This window comes from Aythya marila (assembly GCF_965140915.1).
Source record: "Aythya marila genome assembly, chromosome: 2".
NCBI classification, from domain to species: domain Eukaryota; kingdom Metazoa; phylum Chordata; class Aves; order Anseriformes; family Anatidae; genus Aythya; species Aythya marila.
In genome coordinates this window covers 20,976,021-21,000,930 of record NC_139043.1, presented here as the reverse complement: position 1 = coordinate 21,000,930, position 24,910 = coordinate 20,976,021, and the positions used below count along the sequence as shown (strand labels likewise).

Genomic DNA, 24,910 nt, shown 5'->3' with positions numbered 1-24,910 from the left:
AAAAAGATGAAGTGCTGCTGTTTTTTATTAATAGAATTGAAAATTAGTAATAAAGATGGAGGTCACCTAGTCATGAAACATGAGCAGAAAGCATGGGAATTAATTTCCCAGACTGAACATCAAAGCATGAGGTTACACTGCTGTACAATATATGCAGTAATAAAAAGAATATCATCTACTCCCCATGCTAAAATATTTTCATACATGTAAAATAGAAAATAGGTATCACTGTTCACCTTTATCTCATGCAAAACCATACCTTAAGTCTATCAACATCTTAGAGTTATTTAAGATGGAAGTGTTGACAGAATCTCAGTTGGAAACATCCAAAACATGGCTGATTATGTATAAATGTTTATAGGCAGGTATGTCTGTCTATTTGTTGAACTGATGCCTGTTATTATTAGCCAATATTTCCTGCTATAGATCTGTTTTTCAGTTGCTTATAACTGTTCTAAAATTTAACTGATTTATAAAATTGTTTTAAATTATCTTGGGAAATACTAGATCAACCAGGTCACTTTTAACACAGTAGGACAAAAATTAATTTTACCTGTGTTAAAAAAATCTCAAAACCTTTTATTTCAGAAGCTCCAATACTCCCATACACTTAATAATCTAGCAAGGTTTTGAAATTTGTGAGCTGAAATGTATTCCAGTTATGTGCTCCTGGGTATTTTTATTAAAATAATGAGAAACCATGACCAAGTTCCTATAAGCATTAGTAGAAGCCTCAGTTAATGCATGCCAAGCTTTGTATCTGGATTACTTAAAGACTTGGCTCCTGCTGGACAAGGTCCAGCGATGATGCTGAGCAGAATCTGCCCCCAGCGGATTGGATCAGGGCAGAAAAACACAATGAAACAGGAAGGTACTTGTGTTCAAGCTTTCATTATCTACTGTGCTGTGCAGAATGGAGCAAAAAGATGTTTAATTTAAAGGTGTTCAACTGAAGGAGTAGGGAGAAAGAAAAGCTTGTGAGAGACTGTTACAGAAAAGGTTGGAGTTACCGAGTAGAAGCTAGGAAGGTTGAAGCTGCTGGTGAAGCACTCCTAGGGGCTGTGCTCCAGACTTGGGGGAAACCATGGGAAGAGCAAAACCAGTCAGGAAGAAAGCCAGAAAGGGAAATGATGATGGCGGGGTAGTGGATTGGGAGGAAAACTAAGATGGGATAAAATAACTGGAGTCAGAAAATAGAACTGTTTTTGTAAGTCAGTGAGAAAACCTTTGTGCAAGGGCAAAAAAAAAAAAAAAAAGGAAAGAAAATAAAAAACAGAAAAAATACAAGGAGTGTTACAGTCTGTTCCCTTGCTTGCTGCAATGTACATCAAGGTAGAATTAGAATCAGAATCCAAAAGTATCATTGTAGCCTGTCTTTAGGTGGCCTGTTCTAGCAGTGGTTCACAAAGAATATGACAGCATATCACTGCTGTGAGTGCTTAGCTGACTCAGGTAGCAGAGGTGAGTGGCAATCTCATACCAAACAGTGGAATTTTTATTTTCAGTTTACGTGATGAATCTGCTATACTTGTAAGTCACCAAAAATCCATTACAAGAACATTATTAGATTTTCAAATTAAGCTTGTGCAAAATAAAGCTTAGGAAGCAATAGTATAAAGGTTAACTATTCAGCTTAATACCACAACTTATGTACTCTGCAGTTTAGTCTTTGGTTGTGTGTTTATGGTCTAGTTTTCCATCAGTTCTCTGCCTTAGTTTTTCTTATTTTCTGAAAAATGTATAAATTTGTAATGGGAAACCGGAACTGCTCAGAAACAAGTCAGCAACTGTTTCACTTCCTATTAAGTTTGCATAATACATAGGGCAAAAAACTTCAGGAAGGCAAAGGAAGGTCTCTAAAAGTACAATAGGGCATTTTCAATTTAAGTTTATGGCAGGCCAGAAAATACTGATTTGAACAAAAACACTTGTGGCGGTATATCTGCTAGTTTTGACAGAGAAGATTTGTTGGAACCAAAATAAGGTAAAATTATTTTCATAAAGAGGAATATTCATCATCACCCATCTTCTACATTCAAAGCAGCTCATACCCCAGTAATTAAAACATTTTTGAGCTATACAACACCCAGAGTCAAGCTTCTGCTGCATCTGGTGTGGAAGAGGGATCACAATTTCAGTGTTAAGTATACTGAGCACTGATCTCTCTCTTTTTGTTCAGCAGACGTTGATTCTCTGTTCAAAAATGGGACTGCTCCAGTGGGAGAGGTCTGCTGCCTACAACCCAGTAGTCTATAAGCTACAGCACAATGTGCCATGATCATCTGTTTTGAATTTCAGCAGCCTGCACTCCTCACCCAGGGCCTACAAGTAGCTGGCAGTGGCATCTTGTAAAGCTCACGAAGGGAGCTCAGAGCATTCTGTGCTTGCATCATGGTGACCAACCATGCCTAGAGCCAGGCTTGGTGCTGATGGAGCCTGGAGGAAGGTGCAGGGGAAGGGGCATCCCCTTGGTCCCCTTCCTGACGGGCCCCTTTGCTGCACCAATGGCAATTCGGGCTCACCAAGTCGGAGGTGAGATGCAGTGTACAAGGAGTGGAAAGGCAGGCTCTTTTTTGACCAAACTAGCAGTAGTGGCTCATACTGTTTCTGATACAGAGTTTCTCATATGGCATTGGACTAGTTGTTTACGGGCTCTTTATAGATGGCAATTCCCACCACCACCCCTGTACCTTTCTGCATTCCTCAAGCATGATTTATAGAGGTACTAAGTATTGTGGCTACAACTGAGATTTGGGCTTTGAACACATCAAAAGATAATGTGTGTCATCAAAATCAGCATTTTACACGGTAGCATACTGATTTTAAAAATGCAGATGGAAACCAGGCAGTATTTTATGAGCTGCTGGAGCTACTGTTGGGTACCTTGCCAAATACCAGGTTTACGATGCTTTGTTCCCCAGAAGTCCTCTTACTTTAGACTCTTTCCTTGCAGTCATTCAGCTGGGGAGATATTCTTTTCATGCCCTACCTAGCTCAAAGAAGTTTTCTCTTCTCTCAGGTCAGTACTGATGTCATGTGCTGACAGTACGCAGTAGCATCAGGAATGTCCTGAGTCTTAGTACTGACTTTTAAAAGAAGCTTCAAGGTTATGTTCTATTTTGGAAGAAAGAATCCCCAGAACTCAGAGTTTCCTGTAGGATGGCTTCCATCTTCCTAGTTTGAAATTAATTTTTAATATAGTAATTGCTCTGAAGAATCAGGTACTGTATTTCCAAAATTGAACCCCACTCCCCGCCCCTGAAATGAGTGATAATATGGTTATTTTCTGACATCCAATTTTATATCTGGAAAATAGAAATAATTCCAGTTTTTCACTGAACTGGGATGCTTTATTGGATTTTATTGGAGCAGTGAAATACCACCACAGTAAGTTCCATAAGCTAGCTCACAAACAAGTTATTCTTTCAATTTTCAGAGAAGTGTTTGAACAATGTGCTCTAAATGAGACATGTAACACACATTTGACGATGAAGGTGAAGTAAATGATTCAATAGCTGCTTATCAGTTGACGGTGTATGGAGTTGTGTGCTGGTTAAGACAGTAGCCTTACAGAAATGTTACTATGTGTTCTTGAGAATGTTGTCTTATATTACAGACCACAAAAGGTTTTATTTAAGACAGCTATCTTGTCATTTCCTAACTTCTAAGTGTTAGCTTTGCAGCCAATACATATGCAACACATATTAATATGTATATATATGCTCTGTACCAGTATGTATTACTAAAAGTATCTCAGTAAATATATTATTAAAAACATCAGTCATAAATAAATCATTAAGTCAGGACTCAGGTTACCTTAGTTCTTTTCTAGCATCTACTACAGGTCTGCTGATGGGTTCTGGGAAGTAAGTTTTTTCACCTATATTTTCCCTTTTGAATTATAAGAATAATAGGGCTGTTTTTTTTTTTTTTTTTTCCAAGTTACCTCAAGAAAAAGAATTTTTGCAAACACTGTATTTGTGGCTGTTTTTGTTCAGTACATCTACAATGACTTTATTCTGGTCTGATGTATAGAAATAATATTTATTGCAATGAAATTTGATCTTGCTAATGAAGAAAGAGTTGGGATGGGCTTGCTCTGAATGGGGGCTGCTGGCTCCATGGCTATGGGACAAGAGGCATGAGTTGCTCTTGGTCTCCTCCTTGAACAGCCAGCAGTGCATGAATTGAAACCCATGTGCCTATTTCCACATCCAGTATAATTTAAAAATGTCTTTGTATTATGGCAAATGCAGCTTCCCCAGAACTGCTCTGTGTTCATTCAGATCCCTTCCAGTTTCAATGGGAAATGTTCGCTTTCTCACCCACCTTCATGTAGCTCAACAGTTAAGTTGACTAATTTTTGGCTAAATTATGCTCACATTTGTGAGCAGCTGTTGTAACTGCAGCAGAGAAGGCTATTTTGTAGACCTTTGAAAATATATCCTTTTTTTTTTAATGTAAGTATTATTTTAATATATGGCTCTTGTTCTAGAAATGAATGAGTATGGTACAGAGGTAATGTGCTTAATACATCAATACCAAATACAGTTGCCTGATAATTCAATGAGCACCTCTTCCCGTATCCCTCAGTATAGGTTTGCAGTATGGTGCATATTGTTCATAAATGTTCATAGCACAGTAAACAGCTGAGTGAGTTGCCACTATTTGGAACCGATTTAATAAATAAAACAATTAATTTCAAGGAGGCATACACAAACAACATGGTAATGAGGAGTAGGAATTAGCATGAGGAACCATCTTCACAGGATTATAGGGAAGTCTCAATGGACTTAATTGACACCTGTTGACTGAAAGTTTGCTTCTATAAAGTAATCAGGTAAAAATACACCTGAGGATTTGTTTCATTGGAAACCAAGGCTACCGTTAAATATTTATGATTCTCTGAGTATTCTATTGTAAAGTTAATGTCTCCAAGAATCTTATTAAAATATAGTGACTGACTCAAAGATTTAGTAGGAAAGTACAGTTTTATTCCTCTCCTATATAAATGCTTGTTCTGTACGTTAAAGGGAAATGTTTGCTTGTCAATACTGCTATCTGTGTAACATGTGAAATGCTAGAATTAAATTTAAGGAAAGGGCAATTGGTTCATTTCTTTAAAAGAACATAAAAAAATCTATTATTTTTAAAAAGACTTTACTCTCTAAGCAGGTACAGTAGATGGTTAAATCTCATTCACCTGAAAAGCAGTCCCAATTGGCTTAGTTAAATTTCCATATGTGTACATGCCATTTGCAGAACTGCTGAACCAGCTTTGTGTTTTTGCTGCATTTCTTTGTCAAAACGGTCCGAACCTTTTTCTTCTTGTTTCTGTGTATGTTACACTTGTTATAACCTTGCCTCATGCTGTATGCTTTGTACAAGAACCTGATTGTCTTGGCTTTTTCCATTCTTTGCTTCATTAATGCTCTCCCTTTCCAGATGTTTTGGGTATGTATACAAGCTTGCAAATTACTTTTCCTGCTGTTTTGTGTTCAATGCTTTATTGTACCTCACAAAACCACTTGTGTTTCTAGTAAGTGACTCACTGATAGACAAAAGCCAGTGCTGTACTGTGTTGCTAAATTTGTTTTTATTTTATCCAAAAATCCTTCATTAAGCAATTCTAAAAATAAAGATGAGATTGACAAGTAAACACTTAAAGATTAGGTTTTCCACTATAAATTTCTAAGGTGTCTGTACCTAATCTGCATATTCTAACACACATACGTGAATGCTGATCTAAGATGTCATTGTGTGTATAGTAAATAGATTGCAGTCCAAAGGCTGTAAATCTGTTTATTTACTATTGTACCTAACCGTATGCACATATGCCATAAGGCATTATTATATGCACCTAGTTTGCATGTTCACTAGAGTGTGTCCTTTGGAAATTTGTCTCAAGACAAATATAAAGCTCCCATTCACATCATTTCATTGATATTGCAGAGTTTTGTCTTCTGGAAATGAAACATAAATGCTTGAAGAAATAGTAATGGATTATCAGTGCAAATTTCAGCCTTGTATTTTTAGTTTCTTGATGTATATGAAAAAAAAAACCAACAGTTCAATGTTTGAAACTATGGTAACAGTTTACACACACCTTATGTATATATGATAATATTGTTACGTATTCTGTTTGATGATTTAATGACAGGTGTTGTATATATATGATGTTTCTAGTAAATACTGCCCTGATAATAGTGAGGTTGGGAGGGAAGCCTAAAAGAGTGCTAGTTAAACCTCAGAAGACTCCTTCCCTACTTACAGAGGACATGGAACACAAATGCAAAAATTTGTCTAAGGGTGTATTAGTCTAAGGGAATCTAATATAGTTCAAAGAAAAAAAAAAAAAGTGTTCAATTTGTTAAGGAAAATTTTGTTTGTCTCTTTATAATGTATCTTAAAAATAGCTGGGATGAAGGTCTAGAAGTATCAGTTGAAGGCATTAAATCCTCAGATTTGGTAAAGTAATATGCTAAACCACAAGCTGCTTTGAGCCAGAAGAAGCCACGAGCCTTTGGGTTATCCTGGGGACAGGGCTACACTTCTTTTAACAGAGGGGTGGGAAAGAGTGGCATGAAGACCCTACACTTGTTATAATTTATATGTCTGAACATATAAAATGTTATATTATATGCCTTATATGTCTGAACATGCTCATCCATCCTTCTGGGCCAGCCCTGTTGTTTTTTTTTTTGCTTTGTTTTAACATTTAATATCAGTGTTTCTCTAATGAATTCTCCAGTTAGTTTTGTGACAGAACTTTGATGCTCACTTTTCCGCTATTCTAACTTACAAATGCTTTTCTTGATACAGTGTTGGCAAAGTATTTTAATGAAATTTTCTGCATGCTTCCAAAGGACATATGAGAAAAAAAAATCTTGATTTCTGTAAATTAGAGAGAGCTCTCAGCAGTATGTCACTGTATTTGCCTATGGTATTGCATTGAAATACGTATGATTTATAACTGTAGTGAAACAAAGCATGTTTTAGAGACAAAGCAGAGACAAATGCAAGAATATTTTTAAGGTCATAGGTATGTCTGTAATAACTAAGGTACCTGGATAGGTGAATTAAATATTTTTAATAATCTATTTGTTTGCTTCCCTGAAAACTTTTCACACCAGGAGTTTATATTGATCCAGTATTTTTTCTTTGTCCTAGGCTTATGGAACTGGTAAAAAGTTGGTGTCTGTGCCCAAGAGTAAGGGTTTAGGTTGTTCTACCAGAATGCAAAGAAGTCTGGGTTTCCTTTCTGTTCATCTCTGCTAACAGAGATATTAGCTCATAACTCCCATCCCCATGACAGGGCTATGATCACCTTTATGAAGGTTGTCAGTCGCTCCTGCTGAGTCTTATGCACTTCGCATAATAATTTAACTTTCCCTGGAGAAAGGACTGGAATCCAGGTCCTCCCACTCTAAGCATCAGGCTACTATGTTGGTATCTCTCCCACTCAGTGAATGCATAAATTTTTTAAGAGCAGTATAGCATCAGCAGAGGAGATTGAATAGCCATCAGTGGGGTGGCTCCCTATCCTATCTGGGAGGAAGACTGTATGTTTTTATTTATGTCTATTCTGAATAAAACAACAAACCTAGGGACCACTTACTTAGTGTCTATGGACCATATCTGTAAGCCAAGTAATGAGACATGGTGCAGAAGTATCCAAGTTAGTGGCAGCCTGATACGGCCACATCTATCATGATCAACGAGGAGACACTTGCTTGGTCTCCTGAGCAAAATAATTGTTGGACTGGTTCCTTGCAGTCTTTACTACCCATGTACTCACTAACAGAGTGTAGGGGAGCTTAGTGATGGGTACACAGCCCCTTCTGAGCACCTGCAGTTGTGCTAGAGTCATTTCCATGCAGCTTTCCCCTGTGTTCAGTGTGCTGTGTCCATTTATCTTTCTGCTGCCATCTACTGATTTCAAGCTCCTTTGTTCATAGGCCGCTAAACTTTACTTCCAGTTCAATCTTGGCAAAAGAATCATCATTCCATGAATGCTTTTGTTCATGCTGAACCTCAGCAAACAGAAAGCAGAAAGCCCCATTTTCCTGCAGCACCTCGCCTGGTGGCTTCCCAGATGTGAGCGTCCAGCGAAGCAGTAGCAGACGCCCGGTCTTGCTGCTGCTCCTCTCCCTTCTGCCTTGGGCCTTGCAGCGACTCTGGCTCTTGAGCATGAGTAATGCACACTGCCACTTCCCTGAAGTATAGTCATCCACATTCCCACCCCCCCCCCCTTTTTTATGAAACATGCTGGTGGTTAAGGACTTAGTGGACACCAGGGAAATGTAACTGTATTCACAAAAAATTCTTTTATGTCAGAAGTCACATTAAAACACCTGTAGTCCAAGTATCTTCTGTCCCATTGCCTGAAGACTCAGCTAGAGTGGTTATTCCCTCTTACTTGCTTACATTCCCATCTAAGACTTTTTCCTTCTTAGCTGGCTATGCTAAGGGGGCATAGAAGCTGCCTAGCCTTGCTACCAGTATGGGGCAGGAGATCGAGGGGAAATGGGTGGTGAAAGATATTCATGGAGATGGGAAGCTGCTAACCTATTACAGTGCTGCTGAAGATTCCACACTGTCACTGTTCTTTGGTCTCAGCTCTCTATTTTAACTACCAGTGACATTTATGTTTCATGAAAATTAGTCTTTGCTTACTTTGGTCAAAAGTCAGAGAGAAAATCTGTGTTAAGTATCTTGTTGGGAAGGAATCTTCAGAGGTACAGAATTTGCGTTCTGAGAGATGTGACAAAAGAAAGATGGAAAATAAAAAAAGCTAAAAAGAGAAGCTATTAGTACTTTAGTAGTTGCAGCCATCTTACATGTAGTGAAAAGGTGGAATACAAGGAAGATTTTAAGAAAAATGCAGGCATTTCCAGAAGCTGGAGAAGTACTACAAGGGACAGGTGATCAGGACCTATTTGGCAACACTCTTAGCATTTTTTCCATCCATTCTTGGTTTGAGAGGTTGAAGCACAACATGTTAGTTCAGCAGCCATGCAGTGTAGGTCCTTGAACTTTTCTTTTGTACCGGAGTTGAGAAATATAAATACTGAAGTGCTCTTTAGTTGATGGAGAAGATATCTCTCCACCTCAAGACTCAGGTGGAAACTGTTAGTTCATAGGACCACAGTTACCTGCAATTATTGCCCTGAGTATGCTTCACAAAAGAAGATAGTGAGGCATCCTCTGCCCTAGCAAAGGGTTGATTCAAAAAGTATAGCAGGAAATCTAGTATACAGGGATGTATCCAACTGACAGAAAATTGCTTCCAGCAGTGTAGCAAATGCTACTTCTCCAGCCAAAATTATGATACACTGGAAAAAGGCTGGATTTTGCTGGTACAATTTGTCTTGAACAAGTGTTTTCAGCAGTCTGGAATGGTCTTAAAAATGATGCATTAGTTGTTATTATTATATTGACTGAAGTGTTGAGCCTGGTTTGAAATTGCAGGAAGGCAATTCAAACTCATCATCAGAACAGTATGACAAATTGTCTCTGATCTATTTATTCTAGTTGCCACTTGGACTTTAATTAGGGATAGACTATTGACTATCGTCTACTAAATCACAGAGACAATGGTATTGAATCATTCCAACAATATTTATATGCAATGAAGTTGCGGAAAATGTTACCGTGAGTGTGCCAAGAACCATCAGAAGTCCTGTCTTCAAAAATGTTGGCCTCATTCAGACAGCAGCTGGGCCATAGTGCTTTTATTGACAAGCAGGAAAGCAAGCAACAATGCTGTCTGTACCAGAACACCACGCACATCTCACAATCTTCTCTGCTGTAACAGACTGATGGGCATATACACAGCTACAACTGCAGATGGATGGAGGTGATCTCTAACAGATCCAATACAATGTAAACCTCCTCCAGTAGAGAACATCATATATAGATTTTTTGGTGGCCATTCAAGTTACTATTTAGTTTATAAAACAATCATAGTAGTCATCTATTGACTTGGAGCAAAAGACTCAGCTAAATGGAGACTAGCTGATCTTTCTTGGAAAATTTGCAATCTTATCATGCTGCCTACTTTATTCAGTTTCTGTTCTAAGACAAAAAAATAATCTCCTAATGCCCTTGAAAGGGACATCTGTCTTTGGAGAGAGAGATGCTTCTTTTGTGAATGGCTCTTCAGGTAGCCAGACCAGGTAGGTTGTATTTTCCAGCAAATAATATTTGTCACCAGCACAATAGATAGCATGCTGATAGTGTAGTTTAAATAAAATCTCTAATAAGTAAGTATTTGATAGCTCTTGCTGACATTGTCTGTCGAGTATCTTCTAATATTTACTTTAAATTATATAGGTATCAAATATGGTTTTGGTTCATGGAGTGTGCACAGTCTTATAAGGAGAACCCATATGAATTACAATCTTGTTGGGTTCACATAGACATGTGAAAATCACCCAACTTGTTTAATTTCTTAGCAGACATACGAAGATAGAAGTAGAGATATGGCAAGAGTTGAGCAGGAAGATGTCATTCCATTTCAAGAATTATTTTGCTATTTAATCATTTAGTTTTGTTTCCATTGGAAATTAAGCCAGTTTCTACATCACTTGTGAAAGTGGACACAGTACATCTGCCATGGAGAGGTTTCCCCTGGAAGCTACTCCCATAAAGCAGGGTGCTAGGGAGCTGGAAGCATGAGTTAGTAGAAGACAAGATGATTTTCTGTGAGAAAATCACCTTTCCAGAAATCATAGGGTTGTGAAGTTGATACTGTAGTACAAGTTACATTATTGATTTATTTGTTCTTAAAAGTGTTTTACATGTGCTAACCAAATATTTAATCTGGCACCATACGGAGGCCAGTATGTGAAGGAAACCCTGTTTTCTGGAGCTTTGGTAAGTTGAAGTAAATGGAAAAAGAGAAGCTTCTGCTGACATAGACACCTCAGTACAACTTACAGCTTATCCTGGGTGCTCCAGTTTGAGCAAATTTATTGCTGTGTGGAATTAATGCCTGAAATGAAATTATGTACATGTAGAGAATGAATGGCATAGGGATTGGCATGTGTACAGCAGGTGTACTTACACCATTTTTTCCTGTGTACATGCGTAGGGTCATACAGGAACATGTTAACAGTGTCTCTCCAGGTTGGAATCACACAAAGTGGTGGAGGCTGAGAGGGCAGGGAGTACCCCTTCCCTCAAAGGAAGCAAACTGGGCAAAACGCTCTGGCTAATGGTGCCATAGCGTTTCCCTAGTGTGCCAGTGACATGGGCGGTTAATGGCTACTGCCACTCTCCTCATGCCTCGGTGGAGCAACACATCAACCTACCCCAGTTTTTACATTTCTTACTACTAACTGCCTTTTAACATTTCCATAACTCTAATTCTCTACTTATCTGCAGCTGAAGTTCAAAGTGAAATTGAGAGGATTTTTGAATTAGCAAGGACACTGCAGTTGGTAGTGCTTGATGCTGATACCATTAATCACCCAGCACAACTGAGCAAAACCTCTCTGGCGCCCATTATAGTATACGTAAAGATTTCTTCTCCTAAGGTAAATATTTTTTTCTGTTATTTGTGCTGTGTTCTTTTTGTTTTGCATCATTAAATGCAGATGGTCATATGTCCTTACTAAAGTTCAAAGAGTTATATGTTGCTATTACTTTCCTTTGAATACTATTAATCAACAAATATCTTAAGTGTTGGGTTACCAAAAACCATTTTGGAAAAGATGCTGTAGCTCCAATCTGTTTGTAGTTTGGGATCATGCTGTATGTGTTCGTCTGTCCTTTAGTATCAACCACGTAAGTAGTGCTTACAGTTTGTTCAATCAAAATAATAAAGAAAGGAAAGAAAGATTTTAACATACTGAGTATCAGAATGATTGGTGAACTCTTAACACCTCCTGGTTATGTACTTTCATTCTCCAAAAAAACCTACACAGACCTTGTGAAGAGGTACTTGGAAGAGAAGATCAAATGGTTGGAAGATGGAAGAGGAAAGCAATTAAAGAGTTTCAAATTAGAGACAGACGACAATAGACACAGCAGAGGAGAACAGGAAGGGAACTTTTTACTGTTGATAACAGAAAATTAAATGCTGGGGAGTATGTGAACATTAGCTTGTCCTACATGTAAGCAGCATGAGAGATGCTCCTGAAGCCAGCAAATGAAGAATTTGATCTGCTCAAGTGGACAGCTAAAAGCATGAACATTTTGAGTGGCTATAGATGTACATTAAGTCCAAAGCTCTTCACAGGCCACTGACTGAAAAAAACTTTCTAAAAATTAGTGGGAGAAGGATCAAACCTTTTTCTTTTTGTCTCCTCTACCAACATACTTTTGTTAATATCTTATTTTCCACAGGTTTTACAGAGGTTAATAAAATCTCGAGGGAAATCTCAGGCCAAACACCTTAATGTTCAGATGGTGGCAGCTGATAAACTGGCACAGTGTCCTCCTGTGAGTTATGTTAATTTATGTCTTGTTCAGTTGAGAACATCTGATTCCTGTTCAAAGGTGCCTTTACTTTCAGGCATTTAATTATGTAATTTCTGTAATTTCTAGGAATGTTTGCCCCCTTCTGGCCATATTTCACTATTGCTTTTTTTGCAGAATGCCTCCTGTCTGGGTTCTTCACAAGGGTACAGGGAAAAAAAAACACTCATTGTCATAGTTACTTGGATGTGTGCTGAACACATACGCTGCTAGAACAAAACGAGTTTTCGTTTTACCTTTTCCTTTTTTTTTTTTTTTTTGGGTGGTGGTGGTGATGGTATTTGTCTGAAAATGGACTAATGATCTCTCTTGATGACTGTGCAGTTTAGGATAAGGCAGGTGGTAGCTCTCTGTGCATATGTTACCACAGCTCATCACTGCTTATGTTCTTGGTCACAATTTAGGCAAAGACCTCTGGGGTACCATGTAGCTGAGAAGCTCTATGGTTCTTCTGTTGATGTGCATTTATGCAAATTCTCTCAACTTCCACATATAAAGTGAAGGTGATGAGACCCCAGATGTGTGCAAAATGTGGCAAGCATTGTTATCTGCATACTCAGCTCCCAAGAGTATGTTAAGAACACAGAATATTCAATTCAATTGAAGTCCAGTTCAATTGCAGATGTGGAAATTTCATCATTTAAGTTCAAGCACCTCCGTTAAGAGACTAATCTCCTCAGCTCTTCAAGAAGGCAACGAACAATGCTAGAAACATGCATAAGGTCTCAGAGATGCTTTCAGGAGAACTTCCGTCTCCCTGACCAAGGAGGAAACCCTCCTCCTAACTGTAGATGGTTGTAACTAATCTTACACATAATATTTGCATGGAACTTGGAAACTAGATGCTCTTTCTTAATCCTGTTTATTACTATTATAAGTTATTTGTCTCAGTTTGCCTTCATTTTGACTGAGTTATTCTAGGTGTGGAGGTTGAATTCTTTTTCTTCACGTTCCATTTTGTTCCAGTAGCTTTGAAGCTTTAATATTCAATAATAAAATTATTTAATATGATAAAATTCAATTAATATTTTTTTCTGAATATTTGAGTTTTAAAATTTGTTCAAGCAGCTTTTTCCCATCTTTATTGACTATTGGTGCTACTAAGTGGAAGTCACGAGGAATTGCTTTGGCAAGTATAACGTTAGCAGTATTTATGATTGCTGTCCTTTGTATCACTTGCACAAAAAAAAAAAAAAGTGAAATATCTTAACACAAGTGTTATAAATGTGGTTCATTTTTGATGAATGGAGAGTGTGAAAATCAATGTCTCTAGCTGATCTCCCTTAATCAGGTGGTTATTCTCACTAAAACCTTTCCTTTATTAGGAAATGTTTGATGTAATTCTTGATGAGAACCAGCTGGAAGATGCTTGTGAGCACCTTGCTGACTATTTGGAAGCCTACTGGAAGGCCACACATCCACCTAGCAGCAATCCTCCTAACCAGCTTCTCACTCGCACACTTGCAACAGCTACTCTTCCTATTAGTCCAGGTCCAAATATTAATTTACAGGTACAGTTTTTATGTAACCTCTTCTTTTTTTTTCCCTGTCGACTTCCCCTTCCAAAGCACAGTGTTGGTCTGATACTAGAATATGCTGAATACGTCTTACAGCTGGTGATAGAGTAAGTAGTTTTTCAGAAGACAGTTGCCCATTTTTTGTATAAAAGCCAAACACAAACACATTATGGTTACCACTGCTATATTCACAGTAGCATGTGTTAGCATATTGACTAGTGGGCTGTTTTTGATGCCAAAGGCTAAGCAAACTTGATTGAAAACATATTGTGATTTGTAGTGGAATACTTAAGGTTTCATTGTGCCCAGAACGCCACTGTGCCTGTAACGTGTACCAGCCACAAGCATTTTTATAACTGGTTGTATGGAATCTAGTCATAGTAATGAAACTGGGCTAATGCTATGCATTTTCCTGCCTCTGGTAAATCTCTAACTGATAGGCACGCTATCTCTACTAGGCAAATTCCAGCCCCAGAGGCCCTCCGTGACAAACTGGCTTAAGTACAGAGCAGATCCACAAAGGGTAGGGGGAATCTGTGCTTATCAGTTGTACAGTTGTAGAGGTTGAAAATGGCTAACTGAGTTAGTGACGTCTCAAGGTCAAGGTGGCCCTCCCAGTGTTTCGTTTGCTCTTTTATTCGTTGGCCATTGCTATGAAAAGTACCTATTTCCTTCAAGCCAAACTCTGATATAAAAACAGAGTCCTGCCACATATTGCACAGACAGACCTCGAGAGGCAGTCTTCTCTGAACCCACAAGCTGGGAAATTCATTTTTTTCTCACCTCTGCACTGACCTGCCTGTTGTTATTGGACATAGTGTCCTCTCTCTTCTCTCTTCACTTTTGCTTTATTTAATCATATCAAGATATTCAGCATAAAGAGAGCCTTTCCTCTGTATATGTGTTGCATGACTTGAAATGAGGACTTTAAAGATGCTACTTCATTATAAACAGTGAGTGACACCTTGAGGTCGAGATTACAGTGGAGATTAAAATGCATCTGTTCCAGCTCTAGGAATGTCTTATTATATCTGAATTTCCACCTAAGTAACAAATTTACACCAAAATTGTGTACCTATATATTAGAATTCATGACTTTGGCTAAGAAAAATACGTCCTTTTAGAAAATGAAGGAACAAAAAAAGTCTCTGCACCCAAGCTGATATGCTGAACATTTGTTTTTTAAATCGCTCTTTGTTGTTATGGTCTTGCAAAACAATTGTGTGTGTGTTGAAGAATTTATTTCCCATTAGAAGGCCACAGACTTATCAGGTTCTCTCTTTCATGAGGAATATTGCTTTACCAACCTTACAGGGTATCTCCTTCTGCTTTCAGAAGCAGTTGCAAGAAAAGAGAGACTGTAAGCTGTAGCTCATTTCTGCCTTTTTTTCTGTCCTCAGAGCTGAAACACCCTGAAAAAATTGTGAGCTGGAAGAATTTCTGAGTATGAAATTCAGTGTCATTGTGTGCAGACTTGCTAGATAAACTTCCTTTGCTTTGTAGATCTGTTAATTATTTTGCTCAAGATTTTTCTCTTTTGGGTGTGGATTTATAATTCACTTACTCATAATATTAACCACCTGCCCTGGAGGAGTTATAAAGAGGTTAATAACACCTTTTTGAATGTTGTGTTATTTGTATCTCCTTACAAATTAACAACTTTTTATTTTAAAGACTAAAAACGAGTGTACTTGTAGCTTCACGGTTTGTTAATCCAAAAGGCCTGTTAATCCAAAAGTGTGGAGCAATGGGGGTCCCTTGTGGAATGTAGAACTTAATGTTCCTTGTGTTTCATTTTCCTATGACACACCTTCAGCTGACATCTCAAACCTGCCTATGTCAAGGTCGTGGAATAGAGGGGGTTTACAGTAGCTGAAACCATTCTCTCAGTAATGATGAGACCCTCTAGTAGGAGAATTTAAAGTGCATGCCTTGTACTATTTTTATGAACTGCTCTAGAGAGAAAAACCTTGCCACCAGGCATTTGGACTGGTAGGCCCACATCTGCACTGGAAAGTATTCTCCTCTGGGTCCAATGTGGCACCCCTTTGCCATGAGACGTAATTGTTTTTTGTATTTTTGATAGACCCAGGTCTATATTGTAATGACAGATTTGTGTTGCCAGCTGCCAGAGTGGTATTTTTGTAGCACAATGCTGACAGCGTGCGTTGCATGGCATGAGGTGCTTGAGGAATGCGCTGGTAAACACCATATCCCACCTGCCTATTTGATGGGCTGCACTTTGTAGCAAAGTGTCCTGATAACTGACATCTGTTCTCAGATTTCCTTTTGTAGGGAAATAGCTGACGAATTCCAAAAAGGAGACTGGGATCAAGCGCATGGTGTAGGTGATTAGGGGCCCTCTGGATGGAAATAGAAAACAAGTCTAATTGAGTGTGTGGACACAGACTTTTCTCTCTCATTTCAAGGCTGCTTAGGCTTCTTTTCAAGAACCCCTACTTCTTTGCAATTACAACCTGAATAATGAAACAAGTTTATCTCAAACTTTCTCCATTTTAGATGAAAACCTTATGAGATTGGGCCATGAAATTTCTGCACTGCAAAATCTAATCCAGTTCAGAGCCCTAATTTGTCTGTGAACCACAAAGCCAGATCTTAATCCATACTCAAACTGTACCAGCTCAGTGTCCCTGTAATACTTAGTTTCAATGAATTTGCTTACAAATGCCAGTAGCCCCAACACTATTCTGCACTTGCAGGGTAATAAGAGTATTGGTTCTAAATGTATTGACTGTGCTCCTGCTCACAGCTCATTATAGCAGAGGAGTTGCATCTGAGTTTCTAAACCAGCATTCTCTTCAAAGCAGGTTCGGATCTTGCATTTGTTCTCAAACCACAGCAATGACAGATTTTATTAGTCACAATTGTATAGAGGTGCCTACATATTCGGCATTTGGCCATATGAGAATTAAAGGGTTTTCATGTGTGTATCCAGTTTGTGTGTCTTAAAAAGTCATGGTTACAAACTAATAAAAATGTGTTTACACATCCAAAGCAGACATTGCTTTACTCTTTAGCCTTTCACTTGATTCCATTTTATAGTTCACCTCCACAGAATCAATTCAATTCACCTTGAACACATCTACTAATGTTTACAATTACTACGTTCTTTTTCCAGCAAATCGCAATCATCCTGGTAATCATAAAAACAAGAACAAAAAACCTGTATCACCATTTCTGGCACCTTGTTCTCATATATGCTGTTTGTTTCAAACGAGGAACACATGGAGCAGCGCAGTTAGTTACTGGGAAGTTTATAGTACAAAATACTGTCTGAGAAATGTCAAATATGTCAAATTTCTGATTTGAAATATGTTGCTTTTGATAAAATCGTGATAAAATACAGTTTTTTTCCTGTCCAATTTCCTGTAATTTTACTTGTTGGGTTGCTAGGAAACCCACCTGCCAGAATCTGTGGCTGAAGGACAACATTTCTTCCTTCTACCAGCTCTTTTCCACAACATACAAAAACAGAAAATACGTCTGTGAGCTGCCCTAGAGGCAATCTTATTTTCAGAGATATGAACATACGAGGACAAACTTTAGACTAACTTTGGTAACTACAGTACAGTCTCACAAACAAATGACTGTATAACTCCGTTAAAACCAACTTTTAATTTTGTGCCAGTAGCAATGATTTTGTCTTGAAGTTCTTAAGCTAATGTGAGAAGGGTAATTCAATTTCACCATAAACTATTTAAGATTTGGCAATTAAACTTGAAAAACCTTTGGCTGTGGTTTGGGAATAAAAGTGGGTTAATATAATGAAACCCCAAATTGAGTTAAATAATGCCACTTGTTCATTTTGCAGTGATTTCAAAGCATTATGCTGGCGAAGAGTAGGTTTGATATTACCTGGTAATTTTTATTTTAGTTTTTTAATAGCAGTGGTGTGTTAGGAAGTTCTTTAGGTGATAATACCACTGTCCTTCTGCTTTCCTTGGCAATGGTTTGTATTTTTGGATTCTTAAAATTATGAAGTTAATGTTTTAATTTTTCATTACTATGAGGAAATCAAATTATTGCTGAGAAAAACAGGAGGTCAGTGATACTATTAGTATCATAATACAAACTTTATTGATTCCAAATCCGATTGCATTTGTATCTTAAAAAAAAAAAAAAAAAAAAAAAAAAAAAAAAGAGAGAGAGAGAAAGAAGCTACTACAAAAGAGCCAAGGTTTTGTACTTTGGTTCTCTTCCGGAGTCTCCTAAGCCCTTTGTAATCGCTTTCCCTTAGTGTCTGTTTCCAAGCAGGCATTTGTAAACTCTAAACTGATATGTGCCCTCTCCTGGCATGATGTGTCTTTAATTTTTCTGCAGTTTGTCCTGCTTCTGCATGCTCTCTTTTTGTCTGGATAGCAATTACAGCTAACTGACACAGTCAAAACACAGGTGACGAGTCAGTGTCACAGACACTGCGTGCCACCCTCCTTTCTGATTAGAGTGAAAAGAATTGTTTGTATTATAATACTGAATTTTCAGTAAAAGTTGAATTCAAATGTTTTTCTTTTATAGTTTAGATCCAAAGTGGAGTGTTGTGTACTTAAATTTCATTTGTTTCTTGATGCTTTCTAGTTTAATATGGTATTGGGGAAAGTTTTAAAATGTATACTCACGTATGTGAACTCATTGGTGGTTGTGACAGCAGGGATCTCAAGGAGACCAGAGGAATGACCATTCAGTCCCTGAACGCAGCGGTTCACAAATTGAAGAGGAAGCACGGGTTGAACCCATCAAGAAATCCCAGCATCGCTCTTCAACCCAACACCATAACCATCGCAGTGGTGTTAGAGGCCTTTCTAGGCAAGAAACTTTTGACTCAGAAACACAAGATAGCAGAGATTCAGCTTACATAGAGCCAAAGGAGGACTACTCACACGAGCATGGTGACCACTATGATTCTCACAGGGATCACAATCACAGAGACGAGTCCCATGGGAGCAGTGATCACAGACATAGAGAATCAAGGCATCGCTCAAAGGAGAGGGACCGGGAGCAGGACCACAATGAATGCAACAAACAACGTAGTCGTCATAAATCGAGGGACCAATATTGTGACAAGGATGGAGAAGTGATATCTAAAAAACGTAACGACGTGGGAGAATGGAACAGGGATGTTTACATCCGTCAGTAACTTTTGCCTCTGGCACTCTTGTGTTTCTTTGAAGTCTTGTAACAATGCCCCTTGAAAATATCTTTGGGTTGTTCATTGCAGAACATATGGTATCCTTCTGTATGCTGATTTGTATTGCTGTTGCTTGCATAGCAATAGCATGAAATAGAATATTCATATACTTATTTTTTTGGTTAGTGCTATATGAATTAGCGTAGTACAACTGCAGAGTTCCTGATGTTGTACTATGCTGTTTTTCAAGCTGTTTTTTGGTAGCTGCCACTTGAACAATATCTGTTGCCATCAAGGTGTTGTTAGTGTTTTTTAAAAAAGAAAAAGGTACATTTGATGTTAAATAACTTCCCGTGTATTCAGCAAGCAAGAATCAGCACATAAAAATCTAAAACTTTTTGTCTGCTCTGATTTTTAATTTGTAATGCACTTGATTTGCATATTGATTTAAAAGCCACTGTCTGTTGCTTGTACCTCTGGTGGTCTCCATTTGAGGACGGAATTCAGTCTTGCCTTACACACAGGGGATCATAAAGTCAAAATCAATTTTCTATGTATTGGTACTGTGTACTGTATATACAGTTTATAAATGTTCTTTCTGCCGACACCTTCTTACTATATAAGTTTGATCACACTGTTTTAGAGTCCTAATGCCAAGTCAGCAGATTTGCTTTTGAATTACTGGCAACTGGAACTAGCCTCATTTAGGAAATCTGTAACAGTGTTCAATCTAAATACTTTTTTCTTCTGTAGCAGAAAGCTTATACTTCTGTAAATACAAATGAGTGCTTGAGACAGAGGATCTAACCAATTCTTATACGTTATGCTGTCCTTGCAAACCCAACTTTGCATTTTAAATTTTTGGTAAAGATAACTAATTTACCACTATATATATAATTCTTCTCCGTACAGGTCACAAAATTGCAATGGACACTACCTAATTTTTGTTCTGTTTTCAGAATAATAGAGAGCACACGTGATGGAGGTGTGTATGTGATTGGGTGGACAATGGATGGACAAATGTGTGCATGTGCACATCAGGCAGCAAAGTGTGAAAATCTACTGAAGAAAACAAAGGTTACTCAAAAGCCCAATGTGTTTGTTTCTTCACTCTATTGTTGATTTAAAAATCCAAATTGCAGTCAGGGAATATGAGGGAGTTTACTGACCCAGGTAATTGAGAAAGCATAAATCTGCTGGCTCTTGTTCAGACTTCAAGAGAGTAAAAACAGGCAAATGTTACTGTGAGTGTTTCACTGGAAATGTAAAATCTTTGTGTTTTAGAGTATTTGTTTTAGTAAGAAAAGTTTACACAGCTTGTGGAGAATTATTTTGTTGGAAAATAAATTTTTGTAGCTTCTCCACTTTTTCTACACTTGCCAATTCCTCTGCATTCCCACTTTGCAGCCAGCTCACTGCTTTGTGCTGCCAGTGAGAGCTTAGAAAAACGTGACAAAGTACTCTGTTGCGAGCTTACTAGAGAAAATGCATTGAAATCAAAAGGAGTGAAAACAGTTTGTTTTGCATTGAACACCTGTTGCACTGGTAAGTGGGGGGAAATTCATAATTATCGTTGGCTACAGGTTCCATACCCTTGCCTAGTGTAAAGGCTGTTCTGCATCACGTATAGTCTTTGTAGTAATTGTATGAATGAAATACTTTTTGTATTTCACTGTAAATATCACATTATATAAAGACTGTAGTGGGATAATAATTCATTTAGCTGGAATTTCTTTTTATTTATTATTTTAATTCTGGGAATATCAGCATTGCCTGATTTTTGAATATCATTTTAGTGAAATGGAGGTGCATGCTTTCTCTAGCATCCAAGCAGTTCAGTTTGACTCTCTTACACATACCTTGCTCTCCCTCATGCTTTATATGCATTTTTTACAACTCAAGAGTGTGAAATTCTGCTGTCAGATATCTTGACGTTTCTGCTAGTGCTGCTGACCGTTGTGGTTATTCAAGGGTAGTAGTTGGTTCAAAGCATGAACTGTGGGGAACACAAGGGTATATTTTCTAGAAAGAAATTTCTCAGCATTTCTCTAAACATCTAAATGACTTTGTAGACAAAGGAAGCATAGGTAAGTAGACCTGTTGTATTACTCAATGGATATATAAGAATATATAAAAAAGTGGCTTTTGATATGAGGGAATTGTCAGGGTATCAGTGGAGAAAAACATTGAGTTTGTTATTTGAATCATATCAGATGGCATTTTAATGCAAAAAAAAAAAAAAAATTGTCTTGCTTTCTATATAGCCTGGCTTTAGGTATTTTACCAGCTTCAGAAACTGCTGTTGCTCCCTACAACTGTTACACGACGGTTTTGTCTTGCAAGAAGTGATGTATAGATTCCACTACAATACCTTGAATGTTTTTTTGTTCTTTTCTTTTTTAAAATTTGCTACAGGAGGTATTAATTTCCCACCTTTCTTAAATTATTTTGAAGGAATGTTTGGCAGAATTTCAAAGCACTGAACAGTATATTAAAACCATGGATTAAGGTAACCATGTACAGACAAATAAAGAGAAAATAAAGAGCACAGTCCAAGCCCTAATATTTAAGTATGGTCTAGATATTGATTTATGGAATATAAATATCTTACCAAGAAAGGCATGTCCCCGTCCAGTTAATGAATAATCTTTTGTATACTTCAACTAACAATGTATAGGCAACATACTAACGCATTTCTTAGGCAGACAGTAGGTTTATTTTAGCCTTGCTAAGGTATTTTTCTTCAGTTATTAAGAGTGACAAATCAGTTGTAATGTGAGCTTGTACTACAGATTTTGCACAATACCACCTGCCTGCTGAGCACTACTTTGAAAAGCACTTTAACAGAATTATTTCAACAAGAAGCTTTAAAAATACTCCAGCTGGAGGACATATCAAAGGTTATTGTGATGAAATGTCTTTGCAGAGTTTTGCAAATAGAAAGTTTAATATTGTTTGCATTAGGATACTAATGAGTTCATATTTCTGTATCTGGTTTCAGGAGCTTTGAATCTGAGGAATGCTAGAGGTCCCAGTGAGCTCCAGTCTTCTTATGTGTGTGTGGTACAAAATAACCTGTAAAATTTCTATTCAAATGAATCAGAAAGATGATAAAACCAATGAGTGAGAAGGGAGGAAAATAAAACAGTTGAGTGATACATAGGTCTTGTCAGCTCTACTCTATATTTTTCTAAAGGATTACAGTATACGGAAGGAATGTGATACAATTTAACATTTCTGTGTATATATGTTAGGTGTTAACTTTTTTTATATGTCTTTTCAAATGAGTACACATCAGTGTTTTTGAGCAGCTCAAGTCTATCAGTTTAGTATCACAGACATCACAGAAGAAAGGATTCTTGAGGAGGGGTTAGAAGGAGGTGGGAGTAACAGTCTCCAGACCTGTAAAGGAACAGGACAGTGGGGACAAATAAGCAACAGGTTTATACACAATTAGCATCACTAGGTGTTAAGAGTTGGTTAAGTGTTAAGAGAAGAAACTATTTGAAATAGGTCCATAAATTTTATCCACTGACTAGGAATTGAAAAATGAATTTGCAGATGGGAGAAAAAAAAAAAAAAAGAAAAACTTTTCTAGAGTAATTGTGAATTCATAGTCTGATATCAGGAGTTTAGAATTTCAGAGTCTTTGACAATTTATGCTTCTCAATGTGTAAAATATAAATAGTGACTCCTAAAGATTTGGCCCTAAATAATGAAGGCAGGTTTTAAAGCTACAGTTTAAGTGGAGTTTGTTAAATGGAGGATAAAGAAATTCAGTTCTACTCACCAAATCAATATAGATACCTAGTTTCACTTTTCTCTGCATTTGCATGCAGATCTTTTGCATCCTATCCCCGAAGTTCCTGCTCAGTTCAAGTATCCTGCCCCTTTAACTTACTATCTTTTGTGAAATTGTTAGTAATCATCATTTTTAAGCTCCATTGGTTTGTAAAGTAATATTCATGTTCTGTGACAACTGCAGAGGGTTTAAGGTGACGTATCAGCATTCCCCATAGCTGGAATGCAGTGAGTGGTCCCGATGGCTTTTCGGCAGTGTCTGTCCAAAAAGTACAAGGTTACAGTAAACCACCTCCTGTGGCATTACTGACGCCTCCTCAAGATGCATTTTTGTTTCTGGTTACATTTGACCTCTGATTGCTTTGATGCATCAGGCTGTTTCCCAAATGCTCGTTCTGATGAACCTGTTTTTTGTTCTTACAATTTTGACTTTAATTGTATTCCCTCTGTGAAAATAGCACACTGCAAACAACTATTACACAGTCTCGACAAAGACCAGAGAAATTCATTTTCAGAATGTAATATAATATTTCTGGTGTACATTTATGTATATTTATTACTTTACTGCAGATTGTTCACCAAAATTTTAGCTGTTCTATCATCTTTAAAATACATGGATGACATTATATTGTGAATATTTTTATTCAAATGTTATTCAGTCAGATTTACTGTTCGGCAATTTGTCTATAATTTATTTCCCTACTTTTTATATAACAAACTATGTTAAATATGTGCTTACAGTAGTTTTATGGACAGTTTCTTTTTATAGCCTATCACCCTAGAGATGTGTTCCTACGCAGCCCCAAAAAAGATTTGTATGAGATATAATAGAGATTCAGCTGGTTCTTCTATATTATCTGTCTCCTTTGTTACTTTATTCTTACCAATTATCTATCAGGCATCCTACTTGGCAGTAAATTCTAACAGTAGAAACTGGATTTGTTCATAAAGCTTTAGCAGTGAACAACAAAACATAAAAAAGAAGGCTTTTTATTTTAAATTACCAACTCCAAAGTTATTACTTGTCAATCATCTTGACTAGCCTGTTTGTTACTAAAGCATTCCCTCTTCCTTAAAGAGCACATGAAACCCTCTGATCTAAAAGTTGTTGGGCTCTATGACACATGAATAATAATACATCATACTATCCTAGGCTGTCAATTTTCATATTTTTATATTGACCAAGATAAATATTTAGATTTGGCACCATTACTAATAATCTATTTCTGCAAATAGGGAAAGGTACTTTTCGGATTCCATTTTTTTTTTTTTCCAGACAGGATCTGATTGTATGCCTAATCTGTTTTGTAGGGTTTATCTTTCATTAAAATTACAATAACTTTTTTTTTCTTAATTTAATATATAATATCTCACAGTGTGAGATATATATACGTATGTATTATATATATGTATTTCAATTGTTTTTCAGCACCAGACAGTGAAGCATGATTCAGTCTGCAAAGCATTATCAGGAAAATAACCACATCTGGTATTAAAAAATACATATACACCATACATTAAGATTTGTGAAAAGTACTATAATTCCTGTACTTTTAGTTAAAATTACAGTCACACTGGAAAGATAAACAAGAACATCTATCCAGCTTTAGACATCTAACTTAGCAAGCTTTGACCACAGTCAAAATGAGGCTGGCTCCTTCCAGTGATGATTTAAAGCATCTCAATTAAGTTCCTGTTCTGAACTGCCTGATGGAGAAATCTTTTTCTCTCTCCCCTTGTGTTATCCCCTCTCCCTAAATTACCAGCAGAGAGGTGGTCCAGGGGAGACAGCTGAGGCTTAGCTCTTTAATATACTGACTGCTTATTCAAGTCTATCAGTGACTTTTGCAGAAACAACTCTAATAGTTAGAAGTTCAGATATCAGCAGTGTTTTTTCTTCCATGTTAAGTCTGGTTTGCAATTACACTGGAATCAAATGTAAGTCATTTGCTTTTTTTTTTTT

At 37.3% G+C, this 24,910-nt stretch overlaps 1 protein-coding gene across 7 annotated transcripts in view; it reads left to right on the top strand.

Moving 5' to 3' along the window:
- CACNB2 (calcium voltage-gated channel auxiliary subunit beta 2) overlaps positions 1–24,897 on the top strand; it is a 246,102-nt gene extending 221,205 nt beyond the window's left edge. For 4 of the 7 annotated variants that reach the window (XM_082753055.1, XM_082753052.1, XM_082753054.1 and 1 more), the window contains 4 exons: positions 11,389–11,540; positions 12,352–12,447; positions 13,809–13,994; positions 18,667–24,897. In XM_082753055.1, the coding sequence (XP_082609181.1) occupies positions 11,389–11,540; positions 12,352–12,447; positions 13,809–13,994; positions 18,667–19,155 (923 nt within the window). In that variant the 3' untranslated portion in view covers positions 19,156–24,897. The remainder of the gene's footprint in view (positions 1–11,388; positions 11,541–12,351; positions 12,448–13,808; positions 13,995–18,666) is intronic. The other 3 variants (XM_082753056.1, XM_082753053.1, XM_082753058.1) reach the window with 1 other exon arrangement.
- The last annotated feature ends 13 nt before the right edge of the window (positions 24,898–24,910 follow it).